This window comes from Anopheles moucheti, chromosome 3 (assembly GCF_943734755.1).
Source record: "Anopheles moucheti chromosome 3, idAnoMoucSN_F20_07, whole genome shotgun sequence".
In the NCBI taxonomy this organism is placed as follows: Eukaryota; Metazoa; Arthropoda; class Insecta; order Diptera; family Culicidae; genus Anopheles; species Anopheles moucheti.
Window position 1 is genome coordinate 47623942 of NC_069141.1, and position 14790 is coordinate 47638731.

Sequence of the window (14790 nt, forward strand, 5' to 3'; positions counted from 1 at the left end):
TGCGTTCGATGTATAAATCCGAACGTTAGCAGAGGCATAAATTATGCCATTTCCAGCGTTTAATTTAAATATCTGAGCGGATTAAGTGTATAAATTGCAGATATATATACTGTATTGTCAGTACTTTAGCTAGCGTCTTTCAAAAACATTAGGTTATTAGATTCGATTATCTCCCGTTTGCCGAAAATATAGCCGTCATCCACATTGTAGCGCTATTGGGAGGATTGGTGATCTTTGGTAAAATCATTGCCTACTCAGTCTAGAGGCGAATGTCAGCCAATTGGCACAAAGTCTCTATAAAATGAAAAAAAAAATGCCTACTCTGTCCATGTGGATGACTTAAAAGGCTGCGTCGTGCAGTGTCTTTCTCATGACGTGACCAGCCCACCAGAGTCTGGCGAATCTAATCCGCTGTGTGACAGTGACTTCATCGTACAACTCTCGTAGAGCTCGACATTGTAACGGTCCCTCCATTATCCTTCCACAATTCCACGGGGTCAAAAATCCTTCCGAGCATCTTCGTATCGAACGCGGCTAAAAGGGGTTTCGTCCGTTTTGGGCAAAGTCCATGTCTCAGAAACGTATAGTTTAGTGTATAGTACTGGAACTATATAAGTTCTATATAGTCCCAGCTTCGTTGGTCGCGGCAGGTGTTTTGGGTGGAAAAGTTTTCTCAGACTTTAGAAAGACCGGTTGGTAGCCAGCACCACAACGCGGACCTCAACATCAATGTTGTTGTCGTTTATGGCCTTTGACCCAAAATAGGTGTAATTTTAGACGACTTCGGACGAGTGCGTTCATCTATCCGTACGTCATCCCCCGCGTAAGTTAGAATTTGTAAGCAGAACCGCAGGTGATGCAATCATCAAATCGGGGTTTACCTCGTTACTTTCCAACCTGAGGTTTTCTGTCACCAGTTCAATATTTTGGTAAGCATCTGTTATATAAGAGATCCATAAACAAATGTCAGCAACGTATTTTACTTGTGGAAGATGGTTCACTTCCAAGACGCGGATGGCCCTCTCTTGTGGGCTCATTGTGTCGTGAAGTTTTAGACAGGTTATATTCGAATGGAGCCTTGAATTAAATGAAGATTACAGCAGTGTAGCTGTTGCCCCGCCATCTTCTCCAAGATCTGCCGCATGGTGAAGATCTGATCAGTGATAGATCAGTGGTGGTTGACAAATTGTTACAAATTAACATTTTTTCTCGTAAGAACGACCAGGCCGTATTAAGTACCACGTAGCTGGATAGTGTAGTTCGGAACGGTCCGGATGAGGTGATTAAAACACCCTTAACAACCATTAAACAGACTTAAGACAGATTGTAAAGATCGATAAATATTATATTGATATCAAACACGAGAAAGTAATTTATAGTGCGGGAATGCAGTGTGAGGATGTCTTGATCATGCACATTCTTTATCTTTTTTAAATATATTCTACTTTAAATCTCATCAGTGATAACGAATGAAGGACCGTGAAAGGTAGAACCCGAGATCATAAACTAACCCTTAAGTAGTTTCGGTAAACTCATGTTTCTGCGACACTCAGCTCACGTTCGGTCGTTCATGTTGATGAGTTTACGCGCTCCTGCACAGTAGCTCATGATACAACACTCTACATAAGGGACAACCATCGGAATGTTTCGAATGCGACGACAAACTGCCCTAAAAGGATTTTTTTTCTGTAAGAGAAATTGATGAAGGCTGCTGTGCATTGCATTCAGTTGCTTCTACAGCATCCGCCACATCGGTTTCACATGAAGAGCCGATTGATTATGATTCATCTTTGATCCTCTTCCCTAAAAGGAGCTGTAAGAAGTGCGCTAGCGCCGTTTCCATTCCTGTGAGCCCGCACATCTTCCCCATGCGCGATAGCGGGCTGGGTCTAATAAATTGCCATGCTCGATCGGAGCAGGCTGAACAACAGTGTTACGATTCGATGTTTGCTCACGGGGTCATGTCGCTCTTGGGACGCGAACGAAAAGCCCCAGTAGTAGTGGGCGGTTTGCTAGGGTTACCCGAGCAAACCGACACAAATAACATACCGATGGCCCCGGAATACGCGAACGAGGGCGGCACATGTCCATTTCCGTCACCAGCAGGCAGCAGCGACTGATGCTGAGAAAGCGAGAACCACGGCCTTTTACGGTTGAAAGTAAAACCCGGTGGCGGTTTTCGTAATGAGGGGAAAGCGGTAGGAAGCGATCGCGGGAAGCGAATTAATGGACTTGTGTGTGGGGGCAAACGCTTGCTAACTTCCTTTCCGGAGACGATGTACAAGCAGGTGACGGTTTGGCCGGCGGAAGGGCATGAATCGATGAAGGCCATGCGATGTAAAGCGGTTGAATAAAGTCATATATTGATCTTATCCCAAGGGAGTACACCGAGGAGATCGTTCCGTCATAATTATGTGTCAATAAATTATTTTCCCATTTGACAGACTAATCATTGCTGCGTTGTTATTTACCCTGCAGGGTAGCGTTAAGATACCCATTCCCCAAAAATATACATTTCATTTCAATAGTCAAATGTTTTAATGTTTTTGTAAGATTTTTCAGTGAGAAAACATGATCATGATCGTAGTGGAAAAGTATTGAACAACATTTTAGAACAAACATTACTCTCTCTCTCTCTCTCTCTCTTTTTCTCCCTCTATCTCTCTTTCTTTCTCTTTTAGTTAACATTCTAAGCTTCCTCAAGAACACCTGCTTAAAACGTACGTTCGTGCCAGCGATAATAACGAAAAAATAAATTACCCAATTGTCCTCGCACTGCTCCACCGTGCGATCGTTCATCGTTCGACACAGTGACTAACTGCTTTGGAAGGTTGCTTGTTTGGATTTGGTTTTCCTTGCGTTCCTGTGCGCAGGGTAAGATTAATTAGGTCTATTGCATATTCAATCGATCAATCGACCGGTCGACCTGGCTCGTGCTCAAAAAGGCGGAAAGAACCACCTATGCAAAGCAACACATGTAGGCGAGTTTGTCGCTAGTTTAAGCGTTGATTTATACGTGCTCCCATCCATCAAACACGCTCCACCCGGACGTTTTTTTGTTTATCACCACATCGTGAGGATGTTTAACAGCATGTTTCAACGACAGGTTTTCTGGTCAGTCAATCAGTGGAAGTGGTGGCAAGTGTATGGTAAAATACACAAAAAAAGGAGAAATAAACAACATTTGAATAAAGTTGCTAAACGCAAAGTCGTTAATTTTCTACACCATTCCTCTTCACTCCCGGAGGACAAGTGTATTATTCGTATGTATGTATATGTGTGAAAAAGTCGTAATAAATTATAATGTTCTACAGCTGGTAAAGAGGTCGAGACCGAAGACCGAAACTGAAACATGTAGGAAGTATGCAGTCAAACAAGATGCTGTGCACAAGTTTTATGGACCATCCTTTTCCATCCCCTTCTTGGTGTCGTAAATATACCACAGCAGAACTACAAACACAATATGCCATTATTCTTTCGCGTACGTCTTCATAGGCATAATACTACATTTAGTGTAAACATCGTAATGACACCTGGCAATTGGGGGAAAACGATTAATAATTCTAAACTCTACGATGTCGACTCCGTAAACTATTTGGTAAAATGGTGGAAGAAAACAAAAGCACGCGGAAAAGGTGTGCCCGACGGGGTGCAAAACGTTAATTGATACAACAACGCCACACTTCCTGTTCCTGCGGGGGTGTTTTTTTGGAATGTGGGCACCGAATTAGCATCGACTATATTCGTCTGGTTGTTGTGATAAATGTGCATCCCATTAATGTGTGAGGACCGTGAGGACTGTCTAGTGATGGCGTCGCATGTGGGAGAACTCGCATTCCAGTCTAATGCGCGATACGAGCTGGAACTGTGAGCCTTTCGATAGACTGGAACAATTTTATTTGTGATCCATTATCTTGGAGTTGTGCTCGTTGCATCCACACAGACACTCGCATGATCAATAATCGAACCCCGATCGCAGTAGCCATGAAACGAATTCGAACAAAACTGGGCCTATAAATATTTCATTTTATTTCGTCGTCGTGTGTCACATGCTGGCCACAAACTGTCCCATTAACGCGTTCAAAGTGCTAAAGCCAAACGTTAATAGGCAAATTTTGCCATTTTATCGCTCTGATCAGCGCATAAATGACACGGTTGAGATGGAACAGGAGAGAAGATGAAGTAAGGAAAATAAACATTTCTATCGTCAAGACTAAGCGAAACATGAGACGAGCTTCTTAGGAAGCTGATTTCTGACAAAATGGTTTGACAGAATGTTTATTTCAGTTCTACGACAGAAAGGCAGAAATAAACAATATAATTTTAATATCACATAGTCCACAATTTTGGTAAATAGAACGAAAGGAAACATTAGCAAATATAGCTTAAAAATGTTATGATTTATCCACAACCAACTTGCATAGGACGATCGAATGGCAGAGCAGATAATAGCTGTCAACACGTTCGAATTGGGTTCAATTGTAACCCAGTAGGCGTAAAGGCTTTGTGCAGTGTTTGAATGTTCTTCTTGGCGTAACGTGCTACTAGATCATCCCTATGCCATTAGTGGCTCACTGAACATTATTTTCCCCGTAGATGGATAGTAAAGACGGAGGAATGATCCGGAAGGTATTTTGGAGGACCGTTCCTGTCAAGTGAAGATCGACACCGAATCGCCCCTGGTGGTGCTGGGCTAAGGAGTGGATAGCTCAAGTCCAGAAATAGGCAACAAGTGCGACTGCTGCTGGGGGAAAGATCATGTCGATCTAAAAATAAACAAACCAAAATTTCTCCATTGCTATCGGGGACATATTGATTGCAAAACATACTAAACAAAAGCTCAATTGGCAATAATAAATATAAACACTCATGTTTGCTCATTAATTAAGGACTCGAGTGGGTAATGTATCGCCAAGTAAATAAAAATTCCTAATGCCAACTAGACCGAAACAAACAAGCCACATTTGCAAAATACACAATGCATGATGTGTTGCAAATAAGTACAGAATTGTTTGTACCATTTCAATCGACCTTTAACCGTCCACCGTTTGACGACATTTCCGAAAGCAAAAATCAATTTGCCAACAACAACAACCCATTCCTTTATTTGCTTTGCAAACTTACAATCTCGTGAATGTATCGTTCCATCGGTTGAGGTTGCCAGAGGACACTATAAATCTCCATACTCTTTTCCCGTTGACCGATGACCCCGGAATGGCTCCCACGTGCGAAAGCTTCTGCGCGACTAGCAACGATTTCCGACCGCCAGCTACGCTAGTTCGCTTTGGTTTATCGAGACTTCTACTCGCGTAACAACTTTCACACCCACACGGTAAGGAGAACTTTGAAAGTTTATGCTGTTTCTTGGTCGTATTAGCTATAACTTCCCAACTGGCTACTTGAAACCTCAAACACACAGTTTTAACTTGTCGCAAAATCAGCACAAACCAAACTCGAATTCACCTCGACGGGTGGATAGAAAACGTTTTTTGAAGCAGATTGGACGCAAGGATGAAGAAGTGTGTTTCGTTTTGCAGCAAAGAAGCTAATAATAAAACTTCTTCACCGCCGCGCAGACTGTTTCTCGCCGTATGCAAAAAAGAGTGATAGAGTTTTGCATAAATTTTGCCGAATGTCGGCGGGAGACTGGCTTTTAAGATGGCACATGAATACTTTTTTTCATTCCTTTTCCTGGAGAGAAGTTCAGGAATACGGCACTTGACCATGCGATCGAGTGCCGAAGAAGTGCACTCGAGATTGCAATGTAGCGCAGAGCTGAGAAAGATCAACAGCTGTGTGGTGAGGTCATGGAATTTTCGGCAAGAAGTATCTTCGTTTCACACTTTGAGAAGCTGATTGCAGAATGTCATCAACACATTCGCCAGTCATCTTGAAGAAATACGAAAAGCAGTTAAACAGGAAGTGTTTTCAAATTGAATGTTTTTTCCAGATAATTGGGTTTTATAAGATCATGTTTAAGCTTCTTCAATTAGTGAATTCTCGTTAAACGAAATAAAAGAACTAAGCCTAACACTCTAAGGCTTCAAAAACCGATAGCTCCCCAATAAAATACTTATTTGCATTAATGGCCTCTTGACAAATGGTATTCTACTCCCCTCCTTCGGATCGATCTTTCCATTTCCTTCTGGCGTCAATAAACGACCCGTGCGAGTATCCGTATGCCAGCAGGGAAATCAAACAGCATACATCACGCGTTCAAGAGGAAAACCAATCCAGTTCTGAGGCTTCAATCGAGTGAGAGTAGAAAAGGTGCTGCGCCACTCAGCCACCATGTCTCGATTGAGTTTAATGGCGACATTAACCCTGTCTATCGATCAAACGGCAAGCACTTGGTTGGCGATGGCCAACCACCGTCAACAGTAGCAGCGCCGACCATCGGATCGCGGAGACCAAAACCATACGAAAACCAAACCCAACGATCCGCGGCAAGTATGGGTGCGTGTTGCTTTCCATCCCGTCCTACTCACGGTGACACCACCCCGTTGACCGAAAGGGTGACAACGAGCGCAGCAACGTCGAGAGCTTTGGCGGCAATTATCGCACGCCCGCTAATTGGACCTAAATGGACATGGTGAACAGCTCACTTTTCACGTCGACACCATGCCATGATGAGCCTGTTTACCTCTGACCGTAGATGGCAAGTAGATGGTAACGGAAGCGGAACACTACTTCACATACGCACGGGAACACACGGGGTGCTAATCGAAATGAGTTAAGTACTAATTCAAACTCATTTGCCCATTGGTTTCGAACAAATTTGTTTGAGAGTTTCTTGTGCTGTTGAGACACCGGAAAGATGTACCTGGCGTTGTATCGCGACAGTCACCGATCCGGCAATCCATGCCGAGATGACAGCGGAACTTTTCCTGCTCCTTTGCGGCGGTGGCCCCCGGCAGGAACATGCTGAGGATCGCAATATCCTCATTATTATCCTTGGCCCGCTTGATCCGTTCGCCACCGATCGTTTTCGTCTTCAGCCGCAACCGGGAATCGAAGTCGGACGATAGGATATCCATGGCCATCGCGTACAGCGCTTCTTTGCAGATGTCACCTTCAGATGTCGGAGATATTACGGGGACACACTTTGCCACAAACACGCACACAAAAAGGCGCTATGTTTTTGGTGTCACCAACAATGGCCAATTTCAATACCAAACTATTCTATAACTTCCTTTTGGTGCTGAAACCGAAAATATCATTCAGTTATGCCCGGCTTTATGGTTCACTCGGATACACAACACACACACACACACGCACCAAACCGCGATCGGATCTCGCTCTCTACCGATGTGCACTGGTCAAACGTTCATTCATAACTGAACTCAAGCCTCGAACCGGCATCGGGGTAGTAGTACTTATTGCGTGAGTAGTCACCCCCGAAGCAGTCGGTGAGAGGTTGGCTGGTAGAGGAACCGAACGCCGTCGAGACGGTCGGGTTTGGGGAGACTGTAGCGAGGGGAGGGGTAGCGATTCTTTCCATCGGTGCTGCGTGGTGGTGAGTCGGCGAGCCTGTCCCCTTCGTCATCCACAATTGCCTTCCATGGTTCTTTTGTTTTCTCGCACCACAACACAAACGTCCCCGCAAAAAGTCGAGCCGTCGGCTGTCGTCATCTTCGCGGGTACTACTGCGGTATTCGCACACCTTGCCCACTACCCACCAACACTAACCCGCCGGAGAGAGATGGGGAGGAAAAGGTTCTACCCATTTCTTTCATTCCTTGCCACAACAGAGGGATTCCACAGCAAGGGTTAAATCAATCGTTCTTTGCGCCGTTTGGCATTGAGTCACAATTTTACAAATTTATTTCCCTTTGCATGGTTCGGCACAATGGCAAGTTCTAGGGCGTGCTCCTTGTGCTTGATGACTCTGATCGCATCCATCACGATACTGGCCGACATGCGAGGTGGAGAAAAAAAAATGGTGCCTTCGGGCGAGCGAATAGTAAAATATGTTAAAGCACCCCCAAAAGATACCACCGTGAGTCCGTGGATGTCTTCCGTGAAGAGAGAAATTGTACCTCGCAAAAAGTAAAACGGAACTTTACCAATGCCAAAATTGATTTTGACATGCAAACATTCTATCGTCCCCCTATCGTGGAACGGAAGCGAAAGAAAAGCTCGCGTGTTCGTAAGCTTTCTCGCCTATAATGTGAGAACAATTTCTCCTAGTGGCGATGTGAAACACGTTGGTTGCCCTTACGGTAGGTCCTGTTGTTATTTACGACATATGCACGTAGTAGCAGCATGAAGTGCAAAAAAAAAACCCTCAGAATGTATAAACAGGCAGCCAAGTTCCTACTAACTGAATCGAACTGTTGTGCCTATTCCTAAGGTAAGCTCGTGAATGAGGAAGAATGTTGTCTCGTACAAAAACGGGTGACGGTGCGGCTTATCGTTGCAGCCGATGCAGCCAGACAATGGCAGATAAGCGAGCTGTTCATCGCCTTAAGTTCATTCATTTGCCCTGTCACACTCCGATCGTGACACTCGAAAGTGGCCTAAATGTGGGAAGAAGGAAGTTACGTTTAACTTAAGTCAGAAAAAAAAAGTCACACACAAACAAAACCCACAAACACCTCAGCGCGACGCTCAAAGTTAACCACTTTTATATGCGGATTAGTGCGTGGACTCACGTAGGCAAAGATAATAAAATCGGGGCAGGTTGTGTGTGTGTTTCGTGATATGTCTCTTGGTTTGTGTTTTTGTTTCGCGCCCAACGACCAAGTGGGTATATGTTGAAGGATTCTATCGCGCCGACAAACTCCGCAAATACAGTATCGCAAGGCAGGCGGGGTGTGAAATGAATCAAATAAACCCTTCTTTCAGTCAAACAAAAGAAAACGAGGATTGAAACAGCCCGATCCAGCGTAAAGGTTTCACTTCAGGTGGTCAATTGAGTCACCTACTAAAAGTCTCCGAAAACGATCATTCATTAGGCTCGTCAAGCAACGCTCCTTGAATGCAATTTATCAACCCCCCAGTTTTGTCCAATTCTCTTCCAGGGATGGTAAGCGACAATTTTGTGTGCCTTTCCTAAGGGGCAGCTAACTGTCGATGGTGGTCCCACATATAATCTCACACGCCTTTGTCACGCCGTAGATTAAGAAGAATTACGTTTCGAGAACCAGCCCAAGGGTGTCTTTTCAGTGCAAAAGATGTTTGTTTTGCTTTGTTCCTGACCTTCAACCATGGTTTGGAAACAATGCGATCACGGCATAATACAGTCGGCATGGTACACTCTTCCCTACCTACACAATGCCTTACTTTGATAGTTACCTCATACGGCAAAGGGTTGTTGAAAGGGCTGTAATGTGATACATCAACTGGAAGGCAAGCAGCAAGGGTATGCGGCCACCCACATTGTGATGGACTATTTCACACATAATTCAAGCCGAAATTAATGGGCATCGAGTGGAAAGGCTGTGTTCGCGCGAACGATCACGAAACGAAACTTATAAGTCGGTGTAGTTTCCAATTAATGTAACGAGAAAAGAATGGCAATCAAGCGCTTGATGATCGTTTAACCGGATAATTACACGAAACTAACAAACGACGGTTGGTCGTTTGTTTTATCGCCCTGTGTTTAGTTCTCGCATTCCTCTTCCCTGGTCCGCTGGACAAATAAATACAAAACTGTGCCAAAAATTGACAGGTCTCTTTCGCGATTAACCAGCTGTATAAATTACACACGCTAGTTGGTTTTATTTAAAAATGAGGTTTACTTTTAGCTGAACCGTAAAGGAAAATAAATAACGAAAAAATCCAACCTCACTGCCAAGGCTACAACAGAACGATCGCGACGTTCCGCCAACAAACATTATACGTTGAATGGGTTAAGGAAATAATCAAACGTTACTTCAAACATTGTCAAGGTTTGTTTTTCCACGGGCTTGAAGCTCACCGCAATGGCAAGGAGATGCAGTGCATATGATGCATTAGTGATGCAAATGTGCAACCCACCGAACACATCGAAGAGACGGTTCATCATGCACTCAAACCCTACCCAATCAATCTTCTCTGCTGTGACTGTGAACTTAGACGTTTCCCTGCGTTCGAAAACCTCAAAAGGTTATTGCGCCCATCTCACAGATATTGCTGCGGCTGAACGGATGTCTCGAGACGATGCGTGTACGAGATGGTGTATCAGTTTCATGTCGAACCCATCTAGCCATCGCTAATCTGATTCTGTCACTCAACTACAACTAATCAAACCCGGTGGAGTAAAATGGGAGGGTTTCTTTTTCTGCCCCAGCTGATGATGATTCTTCCCGGTTGGCGATTCATGCAGAACGTGATCTAACATCTTCCATTAGAAATGGATCTTTGCTTTGCCTTAGTTCAACGTCAACACAGCATAAAACAAACATTACCTCGCCAAAGCGCTGTTCGTCATGTGTGTGTGAGAGAGCCACTGCTGTCCACCCACAGTTTCCAATGGCGCTAGGTGTTCCCAACTCTGGTAGGAACTGGTATAAACAATGACAAAAACTTGACTTGAATTGACTTGAATTGACTTGAACCGGCGAAACGCCACACGCAGCGTTTTGGTCCACATCTTTACTAGTTCCCGATCGCTAATGCTACCCCAGTGGAAACTCCCACACCGAGTGGAGACCGAAATGTGTCATGAGAAGAGACCTCTCTGCCATGACTGTGTCCGCTTATGGGTGGTTCATCGAGTGTATCAAGTTTTACGATATTGAAACTGCCCATAGATGTCGTATTCTGGAGCGCGACGATCGTTGTTGATCGTATTCGAGACCCATTAGGAAATGGTCTATGTTTTACGAAACTTCACTTACTGACACATCAAATAGCGAGGAAGCGGAGAGACGACTCTCCAACAAGGAATTTCTTTGGTCTACTGAAGGTCAATAGGCAATTCATGGTCTGAAAAAGTCAAAACGAGTTACTGATTTACATTAGCATAGATGTCCACAAATTTGTAGCGTTGTGTCCCAACTCCAAACTTCACTGAATACGAGCTACCTCCCAACCGGACCCCAATAAACCGGTCAATTTCAATGCAACTCAGCGAATCCTGTCCTGCACGGTACCAATTTGCCAACACGAGCTGGGAATAAATAAAGCAATATTATTACCCTACCGTACCGTTTCTGACAACTCGACAAAAAGGCACTGCAATAAAGTTCGATTGTTCCAACGCATGCCGCCACATCATCAGTACACGGGTGATAACTCCCGAAATCCGACGCAATTGGCCTCCCACAGCGAGTTAACTACCATTCCATTGTTTCGGCGTGTGTTGAAGAAGTCATAAAAAATTATGAAAATTATGCCCACGCTTTGCACCGACCATGACCATTTAACCAATGCCGGTGCAAGGAGTGAAAGCGAAGTCCGCGAATGGTAATCTTTGGACACTCTCCAGACGCTGCAGGGAGTTCAAATGAGGGAAATATCGCCTACACGCCTGCAAGCTTCACTTTCAGAATGCCGAGGGTCACCAGCTTCAATTATATACTCGCGCCACGCCGAGTAATCGCGGTGTCTGTGCACTTCCCGGGTGTCTTTACCTTGTAACTGAAGCAATAGTGGATGTCCCCCGGGAGATTGTGCCCGATTGTTGGCGATCTGCGAGCGGCCATGCTGGTGATCGCGAAAGGTGTGATCTCTTTATTTGACTAATTTATGTGTCTTCAGACGAACCTTACTGGGGTAACGTAGTGTAAAACCATTTAAAAAAAGCGTAATAATAGTTCACAAAACCCGCCGGCAAATGACGTGATGCTTTGCTTGTGGAGGGCGCATCGCATTGCTTAGGTCATGTCCAGATTCTCGACCGAACACAAACAATGAAAGATGAGAACATCACGACGTTAACGTGTGCTTTTTGTAGGTCACATGAAACGCATAGCATCTCACGTCCAACAGTAAGGCCGAAGGATTTGTTTAGTCCAATTGAATTTAATTGCTCCGATGGTCGCTTTCTGGACGTACCGAGGGTCAGCTTTGTGTGACTGCTTCAGATTGGGTTACAAAATCCAACGGCTCGGTGACATTGAGACAAACCCCGAAAGAAAGGCTACAAAACACGACGGCGAGACACGGCGACGTGTCACTTGTTCATGAGTACACGTCCGCTGTACAATGATCTGCTCCGTTTTTTGCATCTACAGCTTGATGACAACTACTCCAATTCATCATCTTTTTACAATGCGAGAATGTGTGTACGATCCTTACGTTATGACCGGTACCGGTGGTCATAATTTATTGTTTCGCAAACAAGAACACCGCACCGCACATACAGGCTTTTTTGGTTACCAGTGCAGACAATGTTGGGGCGGAGTAGTACTTGACATGTTACTTCATAGTGATGACGTAGTACCCCGTGTGTATAGGATCAAATTCTCCGTTTGGCGCTGTGGGATTATCGAAGCCCCGGGAGCAACAGCATCAAAATAATTTAAACGAAACAATTCAATCCATTTAATCCCTCTTGAGTCGATCTATATGTCTGCCGCCGCATTTTTCATGCGCGTGACCTCTAATATAAATAAACCTTCTGGTTCACTCTCGTTCACAGTCAGATTGGAGGAAAAACCAGATGGCTTTTTTCGGTTTCGATTAGACGGAATCGATCGTAGCGCAATTAGCCCGCCTCGCTGCATGTAGCACAGCCGTTTTCCTGAACAGGCTGGTTTGAGTAATCATCACGAGCGTTGGCGTCTTATGTTCTACAAACTGGCAGACAAATTATTTGGTTGATGGAAAATCAATCGGCTTGGCCAGCCGGAAAGAAGGAGGGCTGAAATCAAAACTTCTTCGGCGAAAGGGTAAAGCACCGTTGTCAGGGAAAAACAACCATGGGTGACACACTTACCTGCACGGAAGATTTCACCGCAGCCATCGCAGCGAGACGCAAACTGGGCATCGTAACAGTTGCCACAGTAGATCTTGTCCGCCTTCGAACCAAACTGTTTGTCTACCAGCGAGATGCGGCATTTGTTGCACAGGAAGCAAGCCTCGTGCCAGTGCTTGTCCTTGTACGAGAGATCCTGCGGGAGATAAACGGTGGGAAGAACGTTACAGGCGGAAGGTCAGACCAGTGCTGAAGCATTCGGTGTCTCACCTTCGAGTCGATGCCGATGGTCTTGTTGCATTCCTCACACACGTTGGCGAACACGTTCTCGTAGCACTTGATGCAGTACGGATGTTCGTCCCGCAGCACGTACCGTTGGCCGGTTAGACTTTCGTCACACTGCCAGCAGCAGAAGTGACCCGAATGCCAGTCCTTCGACATAGCTTTGGTGTACTCGCCACTGAAAATAAGCTTTAACACAAAAAGGATATTTAAATTGGGAGTTTTAATTAAATATTGACACAAGGGATCAGTACGACTTAATGACGATAAAGTAATGAATGTGTGAGCGATACTTAGTTTGATTGAATGATTCAAAGAATAGCTGATAATAGGGGGAAAACAGTTTGGTTTAAAATTTAAAATTATTGTTGTGATACTCTTGTTTCAAGTTTGTTATTACGCTTTTGTTATCTGTAAACAAATTAAATATAAGACTTTACAGTTGAATAGCTTAAGTTTGTTGCTGAAATAATTTGTATGTACTTATGTCATATACAGTCACATATATAGTAGGTCAATGTCACGTAAGAACAACAAGTTTAAAAACAAAACGTCTTTAGTAAAATCATGTAATACCTTTCAATTAGTGCAGGGATAACGAAAGACATGGAATGGCGCACATCGGTGTGTTGTTTCGGTCACTGGAATCATCATTAATCACACTCGCCCACGATCAAACATTCCAAATTCAACCCCGCCAACAGAAAAAGCTTCCTCCTCCTGGCCTAAAAGAAGCATAACATTTTCACCGCACCCAGTAGAGTGAGCAGAGTAGAATTTTGTTTTGAATCACTCAGACTCTGAGCAGATCGCGTTACGCGCTTCCACCGCGGCCACCCACAAAAACGAGATGCAGTTCTATATGCCTTATGGGTCTCCCACACCCCGTTGTGGGAAGAATAACTAAAAATAGCGGGCCCATAGCAGCCGTGGAGCGCGGCAAATGGTCGGTCGGTGCGCAACCGAAATTCGGTCATGTGTGCGGGCCGAGTGCAAAACCGCCAAGAACACGAGCGGGAGATGAACCTTTTCCATCACCTCTTTTCCTCCTCCTCCCAGCGCTCGTACAGTGGACGCATCATTTTTAAGGGAACTTCTTACAAAGCAACAGTTCCGCTACCAGACGGGAAGAAAGTTTTGGACAGCGGCAGTGTCTCGATACGGCGCAACACAGCGCCAGGTGCACAAGTTCTGCTTGGTGTATATTTCGACAAAATTTAAATTTTACTTAAAATGCATCATTCCACCCACCATGGAATTTGCACTTTGGTATTAATTTATTTTTGGACACTATCTTCCTGGCCTGGGTCGTCCGGATGTCATCGCGCTGGTTGAAGTGGGTTTCATTTCAATTTCGCCTCCAATAGCGTGAACAAAAATAAAAAAAGAACTAATCACATAAACACACATTGACCGAGTGTGAAATGTGGAGCATTCCGTTGGATCACTTAACGTTCTGCAACCAGCACCAGCAGCACAGGAACACAAGCTGGCCTGCGTGTTTTCACGCTAACTTGTTTTATGGTGCCAAACAGGCAAAACGGACGAAAACGATGATGGGAAACATACGTGAAACATTTGGCATGCATAATATTCTTCCGACATTTTTGTTTTATACTTTTACCATAGAACGTATCAACTGGTTTCAATGCAGTATTGGGTAA

General features: G+C 44.5%; 1 protein-coding gene across 10 annotated transcripts in view; it reads right to left on the minus strand.

The window, feature by feature from the left end:
• LOC128305463 (four and a half LIM domains protein 2) overlaps positions 1 to 14790 on the minus strand; it is a 78941-nt gene that overhangs the window by 3761 nt on the left and 60390 nt on the right. For 6 of the 10 annotated variants that reach the window (XM_053042914.1, XM_053042913.1, XM_053042917.1 and 3 more), the window contains 2 exons: positions 13115 to 13315; positions 12866 to 13040 (listed from right to left, as the gene is read on the minus strand). In XM_053042914.1, coding sequence (XP_052898874.1) covers positions 12866 to 13040; positions 13115 to 13315 — 376 coding nt within the window. Of the gene's footprint in view, positions 1 to 6823; positions 7283 to 12865; positions 13041 to 13114; positions 13316 to 13702; positions 13838 to 14790 lie in introns of those variants that run through there. The other 4 variants (XM_053042920.1, XM_053042918.1, XM_053042921.1 and 1 more) reach the window with 3 other exon arrangements.